The following is a 23787-nucleotide window of genomic DNA, read 5'->3' as shown; positions in this document are numbered from 1 at the left end:
AGTGGTTTGGCTTCTAGGTATGTGGCTATCAAATAAAACCAAAACTCAATAACCGACTTGCAGAGAGATAGACACACGACAACCCTAAAAAGTTACTCCAAAATTAGCCACCAAACGCCCAAATCGTTTGGGAGGGAGAAGTAATTCACGCCCAAAATCGAATTTTGAGATTTCTATGTGAGAGGCAGACGATCCAAAGATAGCCACCACCGTTTTCTTCAAAGATAGCGAGCACCGTTTTCTACCAATCAAGAGGGAGGCAGAACTATCCAAAAACAATTCCAAGAGAGGAGAACAAAAACCAAAAACGAATTTAGGGTTTTTCTATAATGCTTTAAGATTGTTAGAGTAATTAGGTCAAGCAAGAGGTTGCTTGAAGCATTACACCCAAGGTATCTAATTTGGAATACCAAGTTTGTTGCCTCCAGCCCCTATATATATTAGATACACTAGGGTTTTAATAGGTTAGTGGGCTCTAGCCCAAATAGACCCACTACACCGGTTCATTATCTTATTGGGCTTATATTAGAACATACATGGGTTATATTATATACCCAACACATCATACATCGGAGGGCTATGATCATCCTATATAAATGATTTTTTTTTGGGCAGGATCTATTTAGGTTGTGACCCAACAAATGGACAGTTTGGATCATCCTATGGTGTGGGCCGTACAATACTTTTTGAAAAATACTGAACTACACAAGCTTACACCATATAAAAACTTTTAATGTTTGATGTTCTTATTTGTTTTTGGTGTTTATTTATGGGGTTGTTGCAGATGAGAGAGATGATATTTCTAAAGCAGGGTCGGATACATTCAATTCAATTATCAGCGAAGTAGAAACACTGCATCAGCTTGGTATATTAGAAAAACCGAATTTTTGTTCTTCAGTTTTTATTTTATTTAGAATGCTGATAGTAGCAATTTATTTTTTATACAGTTGTGTAACATTAAAGGAAGTGATTGTGGACCCCGATCTTGAGAGAGGCGGGAGGGACGAGCCCCCACACGTTACGTCTCATGATCATCCACGTGAATGGAGAGCTCTACCAAGAAACTCTCGAAAGAAAATACCTCTCATAGCATGAGTGGCGATACAAAGGTGAGATACCTCTCGATTCGGGGACTAGCCCAGATTCGAGGCGTACCTTAAACAAAGAAGAGTCGTCATCCAAGGAAGTGGGGCAAGGATCCCATACTATGCTCTGTTGCAACGGATAACCAGAGATATAAAAGAAGGTTCGTGCCTGATTACGAATTCGGAAGGTCTAAAGAGCACCTCATCCGCCCAAGTGCAAACACCTGGTCTCTTATGCCATTTACTTAATAATTTTGAAGAGTTTTGGGCGAAAGTCATATGAAATGGGAACGAATATCTCCGAGAAGACGTCTATCTAATCATGCATGTCTCGGAGATGAATAATAAGCACACATAAAAGAAATGAAAGAAGTGTCGCCTAATAATAGTTAGGTTATGAGTGTCATACCTAATTGGTGTCTGAGTTCTGGTGTGCAAACACATGCATACTACAGCTAAAGGTATAGGATCTGTACATGAAAGTAAGAAAACACAGCAAAACACACAACACACAACACAATTCAATTCTAAACATAACTGAATCCTAAAACTCTAATGCATTGACTCGGACCAAGATGGCCGTCCATCCCAGCTGCTCTACATATCCCGGCCTCGGGAAGAATCGGAGTCAACGTAGTTCGATGCCCTATTCCAAACTACTATGCCTAACCATCTAGAACCGCTATCCTAGACTCGATCCACTAGACTCAACTGATTTTTAAAGCTTTTTGTACGATTGCTTAAGTTCAAGTGAATTGTAATTTTTTAGGACTCTCTATATGCCTTAACTAATGCAAGTTTGATTAGCCTTAAGCTAATGCAGGTGGGCCCTACATCCTATGTGTAACTAGGCTGTGCATCCTAAAGAACACCACAGGCTGACTATATGCTTCCTAGTCTAGCCATCGGTTTGACTAAATGTCTAACCGATCGACTCGAGGCCTCCTAACTCTAGGGACACTCACACGACAGGACACACCATATCAATACAAATCAGAACAGACTCCTAACTCTAAAACACCCCAAACAGCTAAGACAGATTCCTAACTCTAGGGGAAGATCTTTTTGAAAAAAGGTTTTTGAAGAATTTTTGTATTTTTTGGAATGTTTGAAATGTTTATTTTTAAAGGTTTGGCTGGACTTGGGATAAAGATCCCAAGCTGCACTACGTACCCTGTAGAAGGGATCAAGCCAACGTAGTTCGGAATAGAATTTCCTAGCTACTCCTAATGACTCGAGAATTTTGAGATTTTTGGTTTTTCAGGATGTTTTTGGGATTTTTGACACAAGATGACAGAATCCTATCATCATAAGGGTAGGACAGACTCCTGAATATCCCGCAAAGGTTGGACAACATCCTATGCTTTGCAGGGGGAAAATGACAGAATAACAACTCTGCAAGGGTTGGACAGCATCCTATACCTTGCAGGAGCGGATAAAAATCACATGATTTGACGAGAGGTTGGACAGAACCCTAACCCCTACGATGATAGGACAGACTCCTGAAAGATTGACTCTCTAACTAAAGACATACTCTTATGCTAATGGAGTAGACTCGAAAACAAATGACTCTAAGAGAGGTGCTAATGAGACATGTCATGTCTCCTAAGGATGGACTCACTAATGAGACAAAGCTTGTCTCTAAAGGATACAACATTCTCTGCATGAGACATAGCTTGTCTCCCTAAAGGGTATTGACTATCTGCTGAGACGAAGCTTGTCTCCCTAAAGATGGGCTCAAGATATCCCTTTCATTGCCCTTGCAATGAATGGGTTTCTAATGACAATGTTTAAGGGTATCCCAAAAGACTGGGCAAGTCTTAAAAACAAACGAGGGGAAGGCTACTCGGACTAAGAGAGTCCTCTAAGGATGGGCTTGGGCTAGCGCTTTCATCGCCCTTGCAATGAGATGACAAATTATAAGGGTTTCTAAACACTGAGTAAGTCTAAGAAAATAAGAGGGTAGATAAGAAGGGGTGTCAATGAGACTAAGCAAGTCTCCAAAAGAGAGGGGCTCCATATATCTCTTTCATTTCCCTTGCAATGAAAGGGGATTCTAATGATGAGGCTAAGCAAGCCTCCTACGTGCGACTCATTAATGAAAATGCTATTGGCAATGAGAAATAATTACATAACCCACGTTACTATCATCAGCACATAAAGAAAGAAGTAGAACGTTACCTGATAAATATAATTACAGCCGAATGCTTCCTTTTTCTTAACATCTCCTTATAAAATATATGAAGAGATAATAGATAAGGGGAAAATCTAAATGATGAAACACTAACCAAAAATATGATTTTGAAAACATGGGAAATGAAATAATGTAGGGAAGGCTATTGACGTTCATGATATTAAATTTTCAATGGTTCAGACTCAACTTGTCTTATGTTATTCAAAGAATTATCAAGTGGTTTTTACCATTCCTAAAAAGGATTCTCACAAAATACATTTGGAATTAGTAGAAAATATCACCAACTCACAAACAAATATTGAAAGAAAACAGAGTGGAGCTTATACATTTATCAACATATGGGTGAACTGACATCACTTCTTTCTAAAGATAAGATAAGCTAGAACTGGATAAGGGATAAGACATGGTTGAATTGATCTCATTATGTGGTTAAGCAACTTAGATCTTTGCAAGCTTCTGAACACGATTTCGCCTAGGTAATCTTCCAAAAGTAATGAAGTCAGCAAAAGTCCTTTAATTATTCGTAGGCTGATTTTTAGGAACCAGAAAACAATGATACTAACCAATTCCCTGTTTGAAATTACACAATACAACCTATTGACATTCACACTGTTATATGTTTTTTTTTTTTTAACATTTGCACTAAAGCCTTTTTATCTCTTCCATCCAACACGAATATAAAATCCATCACATTTTAATAGAAAGGACAAGCTAAGATAATGTAAATCTCAGTTTGCAAAGGCGTAGCTACGGGCATTACCCTGTTTCTCTCATAATAATTTTCTTAACTATATATACACTATATCTACTAAAGGATAATTGGGTTAAACAAAACAAAAAATGACACTAACACCTTCACACTGACACCCGTATATTTCATTGTCAATGTGATCACTCAGACATACGACTCATTTCCTTTATAAATACAAAGACCAAAATAAGTACATGTCTATGCCAACTTGCTGTCTTACTACTACCCCTTTTAACAAATATTGATATTTTGAAATTTCAGGGTTTTTCAAAGTAACCTGGAAAACTACGGACTACTGCTTCAGTTTAGAACATGTTACTTTTAGCTAAAACTATTAACAGCTCTTTACTATGAAAAAAAAAATGAATATGATATATAAAAGAAGTTAAGCTAGAGTTGACAAGAACTGAAATAGAGGCATTGAAACAAGATATAAGATTAACAAAGTTCAATCAAACGAGACTAATTGTCTACAGATATATTTACACTTTAGTGACCTAGTAAGTGCACTGACTTGCCTTGTTCTCTTTTTTTTTTCAACAGAAACTTGATTTCCAACTTTAATTAATTTCCAAGCAAAAATCTATATCAAATTTCAATCAAATATTAGCAACTGAAACTTGAAATTGATATAGAGAAATCTATACAAAGAAATAAACACAAATCAAATGATCACCTCAAATCAGTGTAAGGAACAACAGCTTGTTCATCAATATGAAATGTAAATTAGGCAAACCATAAGGTAATCAAAATTATAAACCTATCTTCTAATTGACAAATAAAAAAAATAAAATAAAAATAAAAATAAATAAATAGAGAATTATCTGAGCAGAGAATTGATCTGAAATTAAAAGAGGTAGAAGTAACTTACTTGAGTAGGTTTTGATGTATCCTCTTCTCTTCTTATTTTACTTTTTCTTTTCCAAAATCAGAGAAAGTTAGGGGCAAAGAGATCGACAATTCTCTTCTTCTCTTATCCTTTTCTTCTCCCTCTCAGAGCTTTGCCTCTTCACTTGAAAAATTACCTTTAATCTTTCTTTTCAACAAACACAGAATCGGAGAAAAATGAATGTTCGATCTGCTGAATAATGATCTTAGCCGAACAGAGTGTGACTAGTGCTTAAGAATTCCAAATTTTTAGCCCTAAAAATAAGGATCTGATTCGGATTTGTAAACAAAATGGCCGGAGCTTTAGAGATCTTGCCGGAGAAGATGATCAGAATAAAAGGAGAAAGTTTAGATTTGCAAGGTCAGATGACATAGAAAAGAGAACAAAAGTCAGATTGTGGCTTATCAAAAAAAGAAATGGCAAATATAGCAGATGAAAGGCCGGACGGATTTCTAGCATATGCTTATCAGAGCAAGCCGGAGAAGATGATTAATGGATGAAAAATGGCCGGAATTATGAGGAAAATGATCGGAAAGTTAAGATTTAAAAGTAAAAACAAACTAAAACTGAAATGATTATGATCTAAAGCTTTAAAACTAAAGATCTGTAACAATAAAAGGAAAATTACAAGAAATCGACCGGAGATTTGGCAAGTTGCCGGAGAGGCAATCAGAGAAGATGACCGGAGCCTTGCCGGAGAAGAAAAAAGGAGGAGACGAGACCCTAGCTCTCTCTCTTTCTCTCTCTCACAGATCTAAGTAAATCTAGGGTTTCTAAGCTGTAAAAGAAAGGAAATAGCAGCAGAGGCTAACCAAGGAGGAAGAAGAAAACTTGCCGTCGATGAGAAGTGGCCGAAATCCGGCCAAGCTCGCTGGAGGAAATGAAAAAAAAAATTGAGATCCGTTTTCTCTCTCTAGAAAACGTAGAGTTTCTCTCTCTTCTTCCTTCTCACCGATTTTCTTCTTTTTTAGAAAATGAGAGAAAATTCGTATTTAAAGACATTTTCGAGAATTGATATTGGCACCCCCAGATTTGATGAGCGCGCGGTTGCGCGGAAATTGATAGGCGCACGATTGAATCGTGTCCTATTCGGAATCCGCTTGGTACCGTTCCAGGATAATCCACCCCCCTTTTTGTGAACTTGTATTATGACTTTGCTCGAACCGTTCGCTAGGCAAACGCGCTCGGAGTTTGACGAAATTTCGCAGGGACCTAGCTGGGGCCTTAACCTAGCTTAGGGTGAAGTTTGGGACCCTAGGTGATTAATTTGGTTGGATTTTTGCTCAAACACAGGAGGCTCAGGGTACGGTAAAAATGGGGTGTCTACAGTGATATATCTGCCTTTATTTTTGGCTTGGGACCACCCTCTCTTGTGTAAAAGAAATGAACTTTTCTCTCTCTGCCTCCCTCTCTCCCTCCCTCCATCTAACACACACAAAACACAAATAAAAAAGAAAAAGAAAATACAAGCAATAAAAACAATGAAGAAAAGAACAAAAATAAGCGGAAACGGTCATTTCTTATTACATTTTATTATATCATAATCTCATTTCAATGCTAAGCAAAGAAAGGTTAAAGGACAAAAACAGTGCTACTGCTTGTCCACAACTGCTATTAACATGTCCTAAAAATACTTAGGGATATTGGGGTATTTCGCCAGGTGGACAACAACGCGTGCATATTATTCCGATGAAGTGTTTGCAGCACCCGAGTGTACCACAATCTTGATTAGGTCCTGAAAACAACAAATCCAACCATAAGCCCCCCTCCTTTAACAAAATATACAAATTATGTACAAAAACCAATACTAAAAACACTTTCCATTGCTATAGTTTTCTTGTAGTAAGGTAAAGATCACAATAGCAAATGAAATTGGAATACAATGTTTATGGTCTGATTCATTACTGATAGGCGTGACGCTGTTGAGTTCATCGACTAATGGAAGGCGATTAGTTGATTTAGCAACCTCTTTGGTTGCAATGGCGGCTACGAGGAGTGCTACAAAGAAGAATTTCAAAGACGCCATTGTCCTAATCTTGTGCCTTGCAGTGTCTCCGTGTGCCCCATATATAAGTCTATGAAGAAGATTATTCCTAGAATATTCGCTATCTATGGAAAGTTTTATCTTCTTTGTTTTCATGTTTTAAAGATGAAGTTGGTGATCGATGTACAAATCAGGCAAAAAATCTGCAATCTTATCTTGCTTCTAAAATAGGGAAGGTGATTAATGTTGACGTGAATAGATGAATTTGGAGACATGCATTAAATCTTGGATTTATTGGAATAATTTTAATTTGAGGAAATGGATGGAGCAGATAAGTTATCTGCTCGACCGAGCAGAATCTCTCTCTCTCTCTCTCTCTCTCTCTCCACATACGCGCGCGCGCAAACACTAGTAAGAGACCCCGTGCGATGTACGAGGGTGACAAAAAATATAAATGATCAATAAAAAGGCATAACATCTGAGTTATGACCAAAACTCGAGAGCCCTTTTCATGGTTAAATGCCATGTAGGGATCACAAAAGATAGAAAAAGGAAAGAAGAATAGTAGGTTGATGCAACGCCAACCGATTAGATTTGGAGGATTATGACCAAAACTTGAGGTCGAGCTTTCTTCAAGCAGGAGCGAATTATATAGAAAATGAGATGTACAATGCAATGTGATGTACAATGTCACATGTCGAAATAGCTAGCTTTCAGATCTACCCAAAAACAAAGGGTTTGTTTGGCAGCCATGAAAAATTATTCAATGGAATATTCATCGGCCAAATTATTAAAGATGGGCCAGTGAAGGAGGGAGAGGGAGACATTAGATTCTGTTTGGAAGCCACATGTAAGGGATCCTCGAGCAATCCCTAGGCAAAAAAAAGCACTTTTCTTGAACTTTATGGGGTTTGTTTGCCAAAGTAACACCCAAAACCGTAGAGATTACCTGACAAGAAACATGTAATTGCATGTATGGTAAGATGGCATCACTAGCATTTACATATGAAATATCCCAAAAAAAGATGAGATTTAGAGGTAATCGTCCCCTCCCCTCTATCTCTCTCTCTCTAACTCTCTCCCTTTGGTTAACTTGCATCCAAACAAACAAAAAATATGGCTTTACTAGGTTTTACATTAGGGCAACAATTTCAGCCGTGAAAATGGGGTTTCCCGGGGGCAGAGATGGAGCTGGCCCTGCCCCCTCCTGCCCTCCCTCCCGCCCCTTGTCAATATGCAAGCCAGTATCAGTACCATCTTTATTTTAGTACCATTATAGTGTTTTTTTTTTTTAACAGTAAACATTTCTTTTAGGCTAGTGATATTGGCACTACCATATTTTGATAAGTGCACGAACACAACTTGTCTTTTCTTCTTCATGGGTGTTAAAAAGTTTTTTTTGGGGCAGGGATTTTGTCCCCGTAGTGTGTGGGGAGGGAGCAGGATGGGGATTAGATATTCCCCATGGGGCGGGGACGGGGATTCCTGGCATCCCCGAAGCGGGGACGAGGAATGCAATATCCGGTCCTCCCCCTCCCCTCCCCGCCCCATTGGTAGCCCTAGTTGACATGGCAGCCAAAATCCTGCCATGTGCTTTATTTGTTTTGATGCAAGTTAACCATGAGAGGGAGAAGGATAGGGAGAGATAGAGAGAGTTAGAGAGAGAAAGCCACGTGGTTTACTCTGTTTGGATGCAAGTTAACCATGAGAGAGAGAGGAGGATTATATAGAAATCTCTCTCTCTCTCTCACTCTCTCTCTCTCTCTTTCTTTTATTTTGTTTGGATGTAAATGTTAGTGATCTCTTTAATGCTCTGATAATTTTTGAAGAATAGAATGAATCCATTATCTATCTATTTATGCTTTGTTTGAAATTCAGAAGTGATTATTTTAAATAGAATATGGTTATCGTGGAGTTGATATTATTGAAATGATTATTGTGGTATTTGACATTGGAAATAAGAGAGTTTGGCTAGATATGATTACCTGAATGCTGATCGTGTTTATGTTGAACACTTTGTTTCTTTTAGTCATATCTTTATGAGCATATGTTAATATTATTGTGTTTAAAAGTGAAGGACCATTTCATTTGTGTTCTGTCTCTTTGATTTTTCAAGAAATAAATACCTTGCTGTGAGAATGTCGTATTTTTCAAGTTATAAAAAATTAAGGTTTAAATGTCTAATAAATTGTTTTTCAAATGATTTTGTATATGATAACTAAGTTCAGGATGGAATTAATATTGAACATTCTGCATGTTCTTAAGGATAATATTAGCTTTTCCTGTTTTAATGATGTTTTGGGAAAACAATAGAAATATGCCTAGGTCAATATGGTATGTGGTTGTAGACACCCTATTTTGACCGAACCCTTTTATGTTTTGTTTTAAATAATTACCCTAATAAACTAGTGTTTTAATGTCCCAAATTTATTCCCAAGCTAGGTTAGGGTCTCACTAATATTCCTGTAAATTTTTATCAGAATCCGAGCTAATTTGCCGAGCAATCAAACCTCAGAAAGTGTCGTAGTACAAGTTCAGATGAGTGGCGATTTAGCCAGAAGCAGGGGTGCGCTGGGAGCTGGAAAACCAGTTCAAATTTTCCGTAATGGGTTGTCCAGGGAGATACCGGGGGGGTATACAGATTAGTGTGTAACAAAATTAGTTAGGGGAGAATCTTAGGAAGCTTCCTTGAAGCTTCCTAGGTGGTTAGGATTTCTTTGATCTTAACCCTTGAATCAAAAGGTGATTTGAAGGGTTGAGATCAAAAGGAGAGAAGATATTTTTTGCAAAAAAAATTTCCCCCTGTTTTCTACTTGGGCCGCCTCTTATAGAATAATGGTTGTCCTAAATTTGCCAAGGGGGCTGTCCTGGAAGATTTGGGGGTACAAATATATCATTTCTCTTTTTCTTCTTGGGCCACCCCTTTGCAGAATAAAGTTGCAAAAAGGAACACTAAAGGGGGCTGTCTTGGAAAAAATGGGGGGGGGTCGGATTTATCACTTCCCTTGCATTACAAAAGCCGATCGAGCTAGGGTTTTGAAGGAGCAGATTTTTCTTAACCAGAGAACAGAGAGAGAGGAAGAAGAGAGAGACCCCTAAAATCCAAACCCATCTTCATTTTCCTTTATCCACCATCACAAACCCCATCTTCTTCTTCCCTAAAACCCTTACCGCCACCACAGCCACCACTCAACCAAACCCACTTCATTTTCCTCATCCTCTTCTTCACCCAACCGCAAGCTCTCACTACTCTTCTCCCACCATTAAATCTGCAAACCCCACCGAAATCCGGCCATCCAAATCCACAACCACCACTTCTCCATCTCCACCTCCATTTTCTTCCTTCCCCTTATACCTCCACCATATCCCTACCTCTATTTCTGAATATCAAAACCCATTTCTCTGCAACCAACCCCAACATCCACCACCGACCCCATCCCCATTGATTCCGGCAAGCTTGCCGGAATCCGATTACCACCATCTCCAACCACATCAACCATTCACTCCACCATCTAACCCCTGTTGTTATAAACTCCTATTGAAACCCATTTCAACCATCATCTCCCCCTCTACAACCACATCCGAATCACCACCAAACCTCCGCCGAGCCATTTTCTTCCTCATCTTCTACCTCCAAACCCTCATCTGCTTTACCATTACATCAACCTCTCTAACCTTCCTCCCCCGGCAAGATCTCATTAAATTCGGCAAACCCACCTCTATCCCTCATTTAGGCAAAACCCATTTCCATCAGAGAGAGAGAGAGAGAGAGAGAGAGAGAGAGAGGGCAAGTAGAGGAAGAAGAAGAAGAAAAACCCACTCCTTCGGCTCGTTTTCCCACCGGAGCTCCGGCCATCTCCCTCATCTTTCCGGCTGACCACCATCTCCTTTATCTTCTTCTTTTATTTTTTTCTCAAAAAAAACCACACCCACCATTATCCCCACCATCTTCTTCTCCGGCCTCATTTTCGGCCGGAATCCGGCAAGCCCTCCTCCATTTTACCACCACCCACCTCCTCCATCTTTTTCTCCACCGGAACTTCTCCACCGGAGCTTCTCCACCCCAGCCACCGTCACTAAGCCCATCTACCCCATCTTCTCCATTTCAGACCCAAAACCCCTTTCTCTGCAATTTGCCACCGACCAGCCACCGCCTCTATAAGCCCACCTCAAACTCATCTCAAAACCCATTCTCTCCGGCCAAGGACTAGGGCTAAATCGTTTAGAGTCTTAAGATTTGTTGTTTTATTATGTTGTGTGTTTTGCTATGTTTTCTTACTTTCATGCGCAGACCTTATACCTTTAGCTGTAGCATGCATGTGTTTGCCCACCAGAACTTAGACACCCATTAGGCATGTCACACATAACCTAGCTGTCATTAGGTGACACATCTTTTATTTTATTTTGTGTGTGCTTATTATTTTATCCCCTGGTCCTGCATGATTAGGTAGACGTCTTCCGGAGGATATTTTGTTCCCATTTCACATGATTTTCGCCCAGAACTCTTCGAGGTTAATAATAAATGGCATAAGAGACCAAATGTTCGCACTCGGGTGAATTGGGGGTGCTCTTCAGACCTTCTCCATTCGTCACCAGGCACAGACCTTCTGTATCTCTGGTTATCTTTTGCAAGCAGAGCATTTATTTTGGTTCCATGGCGCATCCATGGATGGCGACTCTGAGTTATTTTTAGGTACATCTTGGTTTCGAGCCCTGGCTCCGAATCAGGATGTATCTCTTTCGTCTTGTATCGCCACTCATGCTATACTGTGAGAGTGGCAACAGTTTCGAGAGTTCCTTGGTAGAGCTCTCCTTCACATGTGGATATCTTTGAGGATTGCATGAGGACCTCACGTGTCCTCCGCATGTCCTCTCAGATCGGGGTCCACAGTGGTCCACTAAAATATGGTATGTGATCCAGGTTTATTGGTAGCATGATTTCTCACATTTCATAAGTTGTATAAAATCAATGATGTCTTAACCGTTATTTATATTCACATCAACATCTGGTTTATTGATTTTCACATTGCAGTTATACAAAGTTCATTGTGTTCTCTTCGCTGAAAAGGGTACTTAGAAGTTGTTATAAAGTTCATTGTGTTCACTTCTTTCAAAGAAAATGATAATTACTCATTATAAAAATATTCTTATCTCAAAAAATAACAAAAATACCCATATCTTATGAAAAATAGCCAATCTCACTGATCTTATAAAAAAACAAAATACCCATATCTCTCGTGAATTATGGGATTATACATATTTTTAATATCTTCTTCAGTGAAGGTGGTGGCTGCTACTCTATCTTGCACGGGTTTTGGATGCAAGGGTATTTTTGTTTCATGTTATTTTTGTCTAGGAACAGAGATTTCAGGAAAGATTAATTTTCTTTTCCTTTTTATGTTTTTGGCTTATTTTTTTGCGTAGATCTTGGTTGTTTAAGATTTTTCACATCTTTAGATGAGACTTTAAAAAAAAAGTCATTATTTGTCGAATTACGGAAATTACATTCAAGTCTTTAATATCCTTGCATCTGTTCCTTAGATTTTTTTTCCTTCATCTGTATTCTTTTCTTGCTTGTTGGACTCGAAATTTTACGACAAAGGGTAAAATAGTAAAAATCCCTCATTAAATGAGTAATCATACCTTATGCTACTCCTAAAAGTAAAAGGGATAAACGTAAAAGTTAAAATACTTTTAAAAGAGATCCCTAAATTTAAGGGAACAAAATAATTCTCGTGAAAAGGAAATCAAGTGACCCATATTCCAAAAGGAGAGGTTACGTAACTCCCTACAAAAGGGAAAGTGATCTTGGAATCCCGGATAAGAGATGAGTGGTACCCACAACTGCTCCAAAAAGAAAGGTGAGATCGTGAAGTTAAGAGAAAAAGGGATAAATATAAAAAGGTTAAATCGCTAAAATTTAGCAAATAAAAAGGACTCTCACAAAAGGAGAAATGAGTCATCCACTTTTCAAAAAGGAGTTATATAACTCTCCACGAAAAGGGAAGCGGAGATCGTGAAGTTGAGAGAAAAAGGGATGAGGTGGCAGTTGCCAACCACTTCAAGAGAAGTCTATAAATAGAGAGAAGATCCTTCAGTAAAGGGATCAGATCTTGGAGGGGAAAAAGCTACGCAAAAAGAGAAGCAGAAGAAAAGGAGAGAAAGGTGAGAAAAGATGGAGGGCTAACCGTTTCTTTTTTCTTCTTCTCTCTTTCTTTTTGCAGGTTTCTTCAAAGAAGATGAAGACCTTTCTCTATTTAAAGTCTCTTCTAGAGGCTTCTAGACGGACAAAGATAATAAAGACTCCCTTTAAAGTCTCTTCCAAGGACTTTCTAAAGGGAGAAAAGGAAGATGAAGACCTTTCTCTATTTAAAGTCTCTTCTAGGGGCTTCTAGACGGAGAAAGATGATAAAGACTCATTTTAAAGTCTCTTCTAGGGACTTTCTAAAGGGAGGAAACTGAAGAAGAACTTTCTCACTTTAAGGTCTCTTCTAGGGACTTTCTAAAGGGAGGAAACTGAAGAAGACCTTTCTCCCTTTAAAGTATCTTCTAGGGACTTTTAAATGGAGAAAGATGATAAAGATTCCTTTCAAAATCTCTTCTAGGGACTTTCTAAAGGGAGAAAACTGAAGAAGACCTTCCTCTTTTTAAATTCTCTGCCAGGGACTTCTAAACGGAGAAAGGTGATAAACACTCCCTTTAAAGTCTCTTCTAGAGACTTTTTAAGTGGAAAAAGACAATAAAGATGTCATTTCCCAAAAGAAAAAATGAAGAAAATTTGAGAAGATGAAATTTTCTCCGAGAAGATCTGTTAACAAAAAGAATCAAATCTTTCTGGACGATAATTAATTAAAAATAATATTTAGATAGGGAACCTCTTGATGGATAATCAGAGGTATTTTCTTTCTTCAAGAAATGTAATTAACGGCCAATAGAGCTGTAAGTGTACGATCCCTACAAAAATTAATAAAACCTCTTCTTTTCAAGAGGGAAATTTGATCCCAATTTATTTTATGTGTGTGATTTCCCTTTTCATGCATGTGAAATTTGTTGTGAACATTGCTTATACAGTTTTTCAATTTAAATGAGAAATGAGAAGTGTTATTAAAAAAATCTTATCTTTAGCTGGTTTTCTTTTTTATTCTCTTCTGCTCTAGAAGTATATACAAATGCGAGGTTTAGTGAAGAATGCAAGGAAAGTTTCACTTTTTGTTTCACTGGATGAGTATCTTCTCTTTTTCTTAGTTGGCTATATTATCTTTTTCTTTTTTAATGATGATGGATGGGTGTATTAGTATTTTTTCCCCAAATGTATCTTTGTAGACAAAAATGTGTTATTTGTTAGACAATGACATTCTTATTCAAAGCTTTTTAATTTTTAGTATCGTTTTAATTAATCTTCTTTACTGTTCTGTTAATTTTTCTATAACACACGGTTTTCCTTTGAGTTGCTCTTGCTCTATAACACCTAAACCTCTAATACATTGCATGCAAAATGAGCGAATATGAATTTTACACTTGTGTTGTGTTCAGTGAAACATTATAGAAAATTTACTTCCCATTTTATTCCCCATTTTACAAGCCTCAAAAGAAACAACTGAAACCAGTTTTTAGGGAAATGATATCTGCGCCAAGGTGTTTTGATAAACAAGCGCTCCACTTGTTTGTCATGTAGTATTTAAAGGGATTTCAAAAGATATTACGGTTTTCAAAAAGCTCTTTAAACCCTTTAAATACTACAGGACAAACAAGTGGATCGTATGTTTATTGAAACACTTGGCGCAGATATCATTTCCCAGTTTTTATTGTGGTCATTCATTTTACAAGATAAATCTAAGCAAAAAATATTGTCATCTTTTTTGGGCAGTGATAAATTCACCACTTTGAAGGACAATATCATCCTCTCTCTCCCTCTAGGAACCCTTGGTGGGCCCAACAACTGAATTGTTTAGATCTTGGAATGAGGAGAAGGCCCCACTTATACTTATTCTCACAACTTGTACTATCTCTCCTCTCTCTTTAAATACGAATCCTTAGTGGGGCCCAACATACATAGGCCTTGCCCCAAAAATAATCTCCCTAAGATGATATTAACTCTTTGAAACTTAGATTTTCCAACAAGTGGCCAAGTAAATTTTCTAAATAACATGCGTTATATAATGTACGTAGTGCCATTTAATAATTAAGTGGGTATTACGTCGGTTTGTAGGTGAGCCTATATTTTGGAAAATACAATGAAGCCTACCTTTTTTTTCAAAAATCCAAACCATTCAGTTGTTGGGGCGCCCCAATGTTTGTAGACCATGCCCCAAAATAATCTCCATTGGATGATCCTAAACTCTTAATTTGTAGAAAAACTATATGATGGGATTTGCTAGGAACCATTGAAGAAGGCATTTTCTGGACCGGCGTTGTATGAGAGAGGAGTCGCCACAGAGAATAAGACAAAATATGTTGAAAAGTGAGTCTATGTGGCTCCGCTCTCAAATCTCTATAGATCATCCAATGGAGATGATTATCGTGGGACGATGTATTTACTTTGGAACCTAACAACTATCTTTGAACAAGGTTAGCCCGACTCTTGTTAAAAAATACATGCAACTATGTACAGATACCATACAACGCAAAAATTTATTAGAAAATTCACTGCGGTCCCACATTGTTGTTGTTGGAGTATCCAAACTGTTCATCTGATGGGGCCAATGTAAATAGGTCTTTCCCCAAAAAATCATCTCCAACGAATTATTGCAAAAGCTAATACACCAATGAATTGGTACGTGGAATTTATGAGATACGCTATTGATTTTTGGTTTGGTACCAGACCTGGCAAACAGGCGGGTTGGGTTGGGTTGGGTCGGGTTACCCGCGGGTCATGCGGGTGCGGGTCAAAATGACCCGCATTCCTACCGGTCAGCAACTAGGTGACCTGCGCCCAGTGCGGGTGGGTTGGGTCGACCTGTGGGTTACCCGCATTTTTTGCCAAAATAATGTTTTTTTTTTTCTTTTTGGGCGGTGATGAATTCACCCCCTTCTATGTATGAATCACCCCGTAATTTTCAAAATGGACTGTACAGTCCACATCATAGGATGATCCAAACTGTCCATTTGATGGGCCACAACGTAAATAGGTTGTGCCGCAAAAATAATTTCCGTAAGATGATCCCAACTGTCCGATCTTTAGAAGTTTCCATAATGTGAGTCCCTCATTAGATCAGAGGGTTAGAATCATCCCATGGTAATGATTTTTTGGGAAGATACGAATCTTTGAATCTAAGTCATTCATAATCTCTGTGATTCAATCTGGACCGTTCATTTTCAATGACATAGGCAAAGTTCGAGGGTTATTTTTGAGATTTGCCTTTGACGTGTCAGCGAAGATACCGATCTTCGAATCTAAGACCTCGTAATCCGAACGATCCAATCTGGACCGTTCATTTTCCTTAGACTTGTCAGGGAAGATAACGTATCTAACCCCTTCTAGAATCTAATGTCGTTTGAACTTTGAACTCCTCTTTATTTTACACAATTTATTTTTTTGGATTTTGGAACGAGAGAGAAAGGTCGAGCCAAAATTTTCCAAAATTTTCCGAGGCGGGAAAATTTCATTCCCTTCGAAATAAAACAAACCCTAACCCTATATATTCTGTTTTTTCTTCCACCAGGGTTAGGGTTTTGGAGCTAAGAATTCTGGTTCTAGGGTTAGGGTTTTGGAGCTAAGATATTTTTTGTTATAGGGTTAGGGTTCTGAGGTTTTTTGATCGAGAAATTTCAGAGATCGAAACACATTTTCTCTTCTATTTGATCAAAATTAGGGATTTCTCAGTTTCCGGTTCTAGGGTTAGGGTACTGAGGTTTTTTGATCGAGAAACTTCGTAAAATTGAAACGCCTTTTCCCTTCTATTTGATCAAAATTAGGGATTTCTTAGTTTCCGGTTCTAGGGTTAGGGTACTGAGGTTTTTTGATCGAGAAATTTCGTAAAATTGAAACGCCTTTTCTCTTCTATTTGATCAAAATTAGGGATTTCTCAGTTTCTGGGTCTAGGGTTAGGGTTCTGAGGTTTTTTAATCGAATTTTTTTTTGAGATTGAAAGGCCGTTTCTCGTTTATTAGATCAAAATTAGGGTTTTTTTTTTCCGTATTTTTTAGGGATCCATGGCTAGGGTTGTTAAACGCGAGCCAGGGAATAGTAGAAATAGAGAGGAGACAGGGTACGAGGAGAGACGAGATTCGAATCGAGATGGAATGTCGCAAAGGAGAGCAATCCGATCTCGTTATCTGGCCGTTAAAACTCTAATTAACGGTGTGGATATTATTTTCTCGATTTCGAATTGTGCTGATATATATTTTTTGTTTCCTTTTCTGTTTAGGGTTGTGTGAAATTTATATGGTCTAAGCCCGTATATTCCAGTATTTTTTTTAAAAAATGTACTGTACGGCCCACACCATAGGATGATCCAAACCGTCCATTTGATGTGCCACAACCTAAATAGGTTGTGCCCAAAAAATCCGTTCCATAGGATCATCTCAGCCCTCCGATTATGCACTTCGTCATACATCGGAGGGCTAGGATCATCCTATAGAAATGATTTTTTTTTTGGGCTGGATCTATTTAGGTACTCACCCATCAAATGAACGGTTTGGATCACCCTATGGTGTTGGCTGTACAATACTTTTTGAAAAATACTGGACTACACAGGCTTACACCATATAAAAACTTTTATTGTTTGTTGTTCTTATTTGTTTTTGTTGTTTATTTATGGGGTTGTTGCAGATGAGAGAGATGATATTTCTAAAGCAGGGTCTGATACATTCAATTCAATTATCAGCGAAGTAGAAACACTGCATCAGCTAGGTATGTTAGAAAAACCAAATTTTTGCTCTTTAGTTTTTATTTTGTTCAGAATACTGATACTTGCACTACCATGTTTTGATAACTGCACGAACTCAGCGTGTCTTTTCTTTTTTAATTAGATTGTAATAGCTTTTTGGGAACTGTAATAACCATTGACAACTGTGTAAACAATAAACGACAAGATGGGTTTGTGCAATTGTCAAATTATGGTAGTGCCCATATCAGTAGCCTTTATTTACCGCTGCAAAATACAAATAATATATTCATTGTTTTTCATATTCATTTTTCTGCTGATGGTAATATCACAAAATCAGAGAGGACTTTGTGAATTTGATTTGGAGGTGCTGTAGGGTTTAAACCTATTCTCTCATTCCTTTGTTGTTTTTAGAGGGTGAATTGTTCTTTGTTGTGTGATTTTCTGTTATGCTAATTCAGGATTTGGGGGTGGAATTTAGCAAAAACTATGTTCAGAAACCATTAAATTTGTGATGACCCTGAATACGGAGCTCTGTTACGACATGGAATGGTCTAAGGATTCATGAACAGTCCTTAGCCTATTCTCCATTAGATAATATCAATAGCAAGAATAATGACCAAGGATATGATAATATCCATTTTCTTCACTTGTTATTTCCACAAACAATATTTAAGAATTCAACAGTAGTTACTCTAGAAGATAAATGCATTAATCCTTCAAGGCATATAATTGAATAAAGAAAGAATCGTACCTAAAAAACATGCTGTAAGAATATCTATCATCTTAGAATTCCTCAATCATGAAAAACCAGTGTTTCAAAATGCGGATGTGTGCTAAAGTGAAGCCAAAGCAAATCCTGGTCGACTCGGCATGATGTGGAGCACTCAGTTGACGTGGCCATATCTCGAGAGAGTCAAAGGAGTTTTGATTTACGTTGTTGGGCAAAACATGGACTCGGACAAGAACGCTGCCAAGGTAAAAAGGAGTTGAGTCAAGGGAGCCCTTGATGACTCGGGGGAGTTTTGAAACTATAGGAAAAAGAATGAGAACTGAAAGTGCTTTGCTAGTCCACTTTGCCTTTGATGTGGTGTAAAACTTTTATCCATGCCAAATTCTTTTCTGCTTTGTATACTGTGAATTGCACACGGTTTCAGCTTGCAAATATTGTGTTGGAGGCATTATGGCAGTTAAGCGAGCAACAACAATACGATTAGAAGGAACTGTAATCAGCCAAGTGCAGTTTATTGCTCTTGACGAAAAATGTCCACCTGATATTTTTCAATCTTTGCGAGAGTAATCTTGCCAACATGATGATTCACTGTTGGAATGATGCTCTGATTGCAAACAGGTCAAAGAAAGATTGATCTGCTGCTAGATATAGATATGTATCTTACATGAACCGGTAACTCGGAATCCCATTTTTTTTATAGGTGCCTTGAAACAACACCTTCAACACTTGCAACTATCTATGATGCTCACTAAATTTTAGCTATATATTGGTTTGCAAATTGGCCAACAAGTGTATGTCAGCAACACACCCACTTTGGTACCAAATCATCGAATTCATATAATAGAACCTGTGACTGTTGAATTCAGGAGAAGAATCACAACTCTTCAATAGTAAAATGAGGAATTCAAAACTATAAAGCGATTATACAGCCCCAAATTTGGGATCTGAGCACACTACTGTATTTATGATTAACTTGCAAAATGAATCTTAGTCCTTATCTCCTATAGGTAAAACCAGGTAATTCCGATGAATTTGCTTTGTTATACCAAACAGCGAGTATGATATAACAAAGATATAGTGGCTTCTGAAATGGACAAACAAATCCATGTTCTGCTCCTAATAGGCAAGAAAATCAGCCTTAGAACTATCGTGATAATCCCGGGAATCCCAGGACTACGAGGTCAAGTTCCAGATCTTGAATATATATTTTTTAGATCTGGAAAAGATCTTGAATATATTAAACACTGTAATCCCCCCAAAACAGTATGATTCAACAATATTTCTATGATGGTTTGCTTCTGCCAATCCTTTTCTAAAACCCACAAACTGAAGTTGAAACAGATCAGTTTGTGATGGATATCCTACTTGTATATGATTGAAAATCCGCAAGGCTCGATCCTGATATGATGAACTTGAATGGAAATTCAGCATTAATCCAATATCCCCATTCAAAACTCAACTACCTGCTGCTCCCAAAGGTTGATCAGGCCCACAGCTTGTATACGTGTATACATCACGAGGTCACAATTTGGCTGCTATTCCCCTTTTTAAATAGAGCACAAACTAATGTGCTTCCAATTCATTTCCCCCAAATAGATTTCTATACAAAACAACCATGGCCCACAGGCACTTTGGTTTTGAATACTCACCATTTTCCGATGAGTCCACAGACAAACACAGAAAGTCACATGTTGGTGGGTGAATCTGGTAGAAACGACTTCAGAACTCTTTCATTCTTAGTTTAGAACCCTAGAACATATTCTTGATGAAAGGTTCAAGCCCAAAGTTGATTGGATTCAGCAAACAGAATACCCGTATAAAAATATGTGTGTGTGCAACAAACCAGGTCTATCACTGATTGTGATAGGACATTGAACCTTTCCAATGCTGCGCTAGTGGATTCTTTTAGATTATTCTCACTGTGCAATCTAATCTTCAAGAGAATGCCCTAAGAAGAACTCAGAGAATTTCATGGACGGACAACTTTTTATTCAATGCATACCCTTCATGGCTGAGTTGTTTTCTTTATATAGCAATCTCCAAAAAAACCCCATTACACAAGACATTCATTCTTACACATACACTTTCTAGAGCAAGTTTACTTCTCATAATTAAAGAGGTCAAACCAATTATTGGGAAAATGCCATGTACTGTATGGCTACTAATAAAAATAAAACCACATTAACAGAAATAAATACCTATTTAGCAACGAAATAAAACAAGGTGGTCTACGAAATAGGCCCAGGTGTCCTCTATTGGATTTGGGGACGTGGCAAAATTCGAACTGAGACTGCCCATTTCTCTAATTGCTTATAGTATTCCCAATGTATGACATATGGGTACTTATTTTGGGATTTTTAATTCTGTAGTCTCTATATATGTATATTAATTCGGTTAGTAGAAATGAAGCATTGTTCTCTCTCTCCTTTTCTCAGTTCAGAAGCCTCGAGAACAGGTTGCCGATGCCGAAGCACTTCTGGACATAGCCAACACCTTGGTGACATCTGTGAGGTCACAAAGCAATGAAGGAGTGACACCCTCAGATTTTGTAACCTCTCTGCTTAGGAACTTCGGGCAACAAGATGGGTCAAACACGGAGACTGCTAGTGATTCAATGTGTTGGGCAGATGTTGGCCTTGCTGTCTCTCATGTTATCAGGAAAGCGCCTGGATGCTGCACCATGTAAATCACAATCCCACACGCAATTTGAAAGAAAAGAAAAAAAAGAAAGAGAACTTTTCTATTTTTTCTTACCGGTTTTCTTTCTGTTGGTTGTTGCTGCTTGTTAGGCTTGGTCCTATGAATACTGAATTGAAACAACGGAAAGCTGTGGTTCAGAGAAAGCGAGTGAGGCCATCTGAAAGCACACGTCCTGAAGAGGTATACATTGCTTCTCTCAAGAGCTTATATTTTTATGAAATGTATATAGATAAGGAGTTTGTTTTTTCCTTACCAATGATTTTGTGAACATTGGTAAGGGTTTTCCGATGAAGTTATGTTTTCAAATCAGACAGGCTGCCCTGATTATCTTATAATACAAATCCAGTATTCCAACCATTTTTTTTTATTGTTGGTTTTATGTAATTAAGAAAAGGAGTACATCTAGTAAAGTTATAAATCATCAAACCACATAATATGAAGGTTGATGTTGCAGTCTTATGATATTGCTTATTTGGAGGAGATGCGTTAACTCCTTTTCTTCTCTAGTAAATCATTTTTTAGATCTCTAGTAAACCATGATAATTTTCTTGTGGTCCTGTAAAACAAAGGTTAGACAGAATTATAAATTTTACTTTGGACTGGTGCGGTTAATCGGTTTGGTCATGATCCAGCCACTTGTCACTGAAAGTAATCTTTTTCTGTTTTATGAGAAACACAACCTATTCAATATAAACTCACTTAACAGTTTTTGAACTCACTCTGATTATTGAAGGGCAGAAATAATACTTTATGTATTGTTTTTGAAATCCCTTCTTTTTGACATTGTTTTAGATTGGCCCGTTTTTTCTATCCACACTTGTCGCCTTGAACTCTTGCAAAATCTCCCACTAACCATCAATGTAGGGATGTATGAAAAATCTTCTTATGTCTGGCTCAAGCTGCAGAAATTGTTGCACGCCATCTCCATTATGCAGTTCATGTATCTTAATGGTGATTGGGACAAATATTTCTTCTTTACTTCTCATTGTTTCTTCCTAATTCTCACTTCCGTATTCCTATACCACGACTATTGATCATTATTCTGACATATTATTCTTTGGGATCTGATATTTGCAAACCCTTGTTGTGAGGTATATGCACATATTTGTTTAGGATTTTTCTTGGGGAAGTGATATTTACGCCCCTTTCGATCACTAGGGACACCCAGCGCCAGTGTATCAATGACTAAAGAGGGGCTAATGTACTTGATGTTAGAAAAATCCAGTGGGTTTGATTGCCCCGTACACTGGCACTGGGTGTCCCTGGTGAACAAAAGGGGTGTAAATATCACTTCCCTTTTTCTTGTTTGTGGTTACAATTCCCAATCAGTGGCATGCGCAACTTTTATATTCTAAAATAAGGACGAGAGTGATATAATGAGCAAGGAGATGCAAATATCACCTCCTTTATTCTTCCCTTGTATATTTGTTTTTGTTACCAATTTCTTTTGTCATTATTTTATGGAGATCAACGCTGCCAGTGGCTGTGTTCTTCATTGACTTGGGTTATTTCATTTTGGAAATCAGTAAACCTTTTAGTTTGATGTTTTAATGTTTTAATTGTTTGTATAAATAAACATTTTGTTTAGAGGGTGTGGGTGGCTTTCCGAAAAATGCTAATACTTATGAAGAATCAGGTGACTTTCATCATGTTTTAAGAATTGCTCTTTCAGCACATAAAGTAACGAAGTTCATTTTCCTCTTTCCGAAGAAAATGAATCCATAATTTGTGTTTATTATCTGATTCCTTATGTTTTGACTCACCTGAATCCATTTTCCTTCAAAACTCCTGTGTCATTTCTGGTTCACCTGAGTTGACTCCCTTTATTCCTCTTTTTGCCCTACAAAATTAATCAAAATTCCTTTGACTCGAGTTATGAACTTGTCAACCAAGTACTGATCGTGTTGCACCAACTAGGGTTTGCTTTGGCCTCATTTTGGCGCACATTTGCATTTTGAAACACTGGGTTTGACAAATAAAGTCAGGAAATTTATTTATCTAAATCACAGTAAAATGGCCATCTCCTGAAATTTCTAATCAAAGTCTATTCTTCTTGCATTTTATTTCAGGTTGATGATACTGATGAGGAAGGAAAAACAGATACTGATAAGAACATGTTGACGATGTTTGATATACTGAGGAAGAACAAAAGCGTGAGACTCGAAAACTTGGTTCTGAACAGAACCTCTTTTGCGCAGACAGTAGAGAACATATTTGCTCTCTCTTTTCTTGTTAAAGATGGGCGAGCTGAAATGACAGTGAATGACAGTGGGCGTCATATAGTTTGTAAGATTTCACACCAGTTGATATGCAAGTATTTTTTCTTATCAAACTCCTCTTTTGTATTAACTGTTATTATTTTTTTTGTCCATCAGCTCCAAGAAATGCACCTTCTGCAAGTGCAATTGCCTCCGGCGAGGTTACTTACAGCCATTTTGTTTTCAGATTTGATTATAAGGATTGGAAGGTATGCAACAAGAAGGAAAATCTATTACAATTATAGGAAAGAAATAACATGCACCAATTTGCTAAAGCCTTTTGTTTCTGATAAATATTTGAATTGGAATGAACTTAAGTTTTAAATCATCAATGTGGTTTTGTTATATTTCTGACAGGGAAGCAGCT

The 23787-nt window shown here is 37.7% G+C and overlaps 1 protein-coding gene across 2 annotated transcripts in view; it reads left to right on the top strand.

Moving 5' to 3' along the window:
- The first annotated feature begins 16396 nt into the window (after positions 1-16396).
- Positions 16397-23787, top strand: part of LOC143858014 (non-structural maintenance of chromosomes element 4 homolog A-like) — a 34528-nt gene continuing 27137 nt past the window's right edge. The window contains exons 1-6 of one of the 2 annotated variants that reach the window (XM_077368597.1): positions 16398-17203; positions 17675-17755; positions 20898-21144; positions 21252-21342; positions 23232-23448; positions 23538-23629. In XM_077368597.1, the coding sequence (XP_077224712.1) occupies positions 17056-17203; positions 17675-17755; positions 20898-21144; positions 21252-21342; positions 23232-23448; positions 23538-23629 (876 nt within the window). In that variant the 5' untranslated portion in view covers positions 16398-17055. Of the gene's footprint in view, positions 17204-17674; positions 17756-20897; positions 21145-21251; positions 21343-23231; positions 23449-23537; positions 23630-23787 lie in introns of both variants that reach the window. The other variant, XM_077368598.1, reaches the window with a different exon arrangement.

The sequence above is a fragment of the Tasmannia lanceolata genome, unplaced genomic scaffold (assembly GCF_043159265.1).
Source record: "Tasmannia lanceolata isolate RefF3 unplaced genomic scaffold, GAP_Taslan_0.1 ptg000025l, whole genome shotgun sequence".
Classification (NCBI taxonomy): Eukaryota; Viridiplantae; Streptophyta; class Magnoliopsida; order Canellales; family Winteraceae; genus Tasmannia; species Tasmannia lanceolata.
Note: the sequence above shows the minus strand (reverse complement) of the source record. Positions and strands in the feature narration are given on the sequence as shown.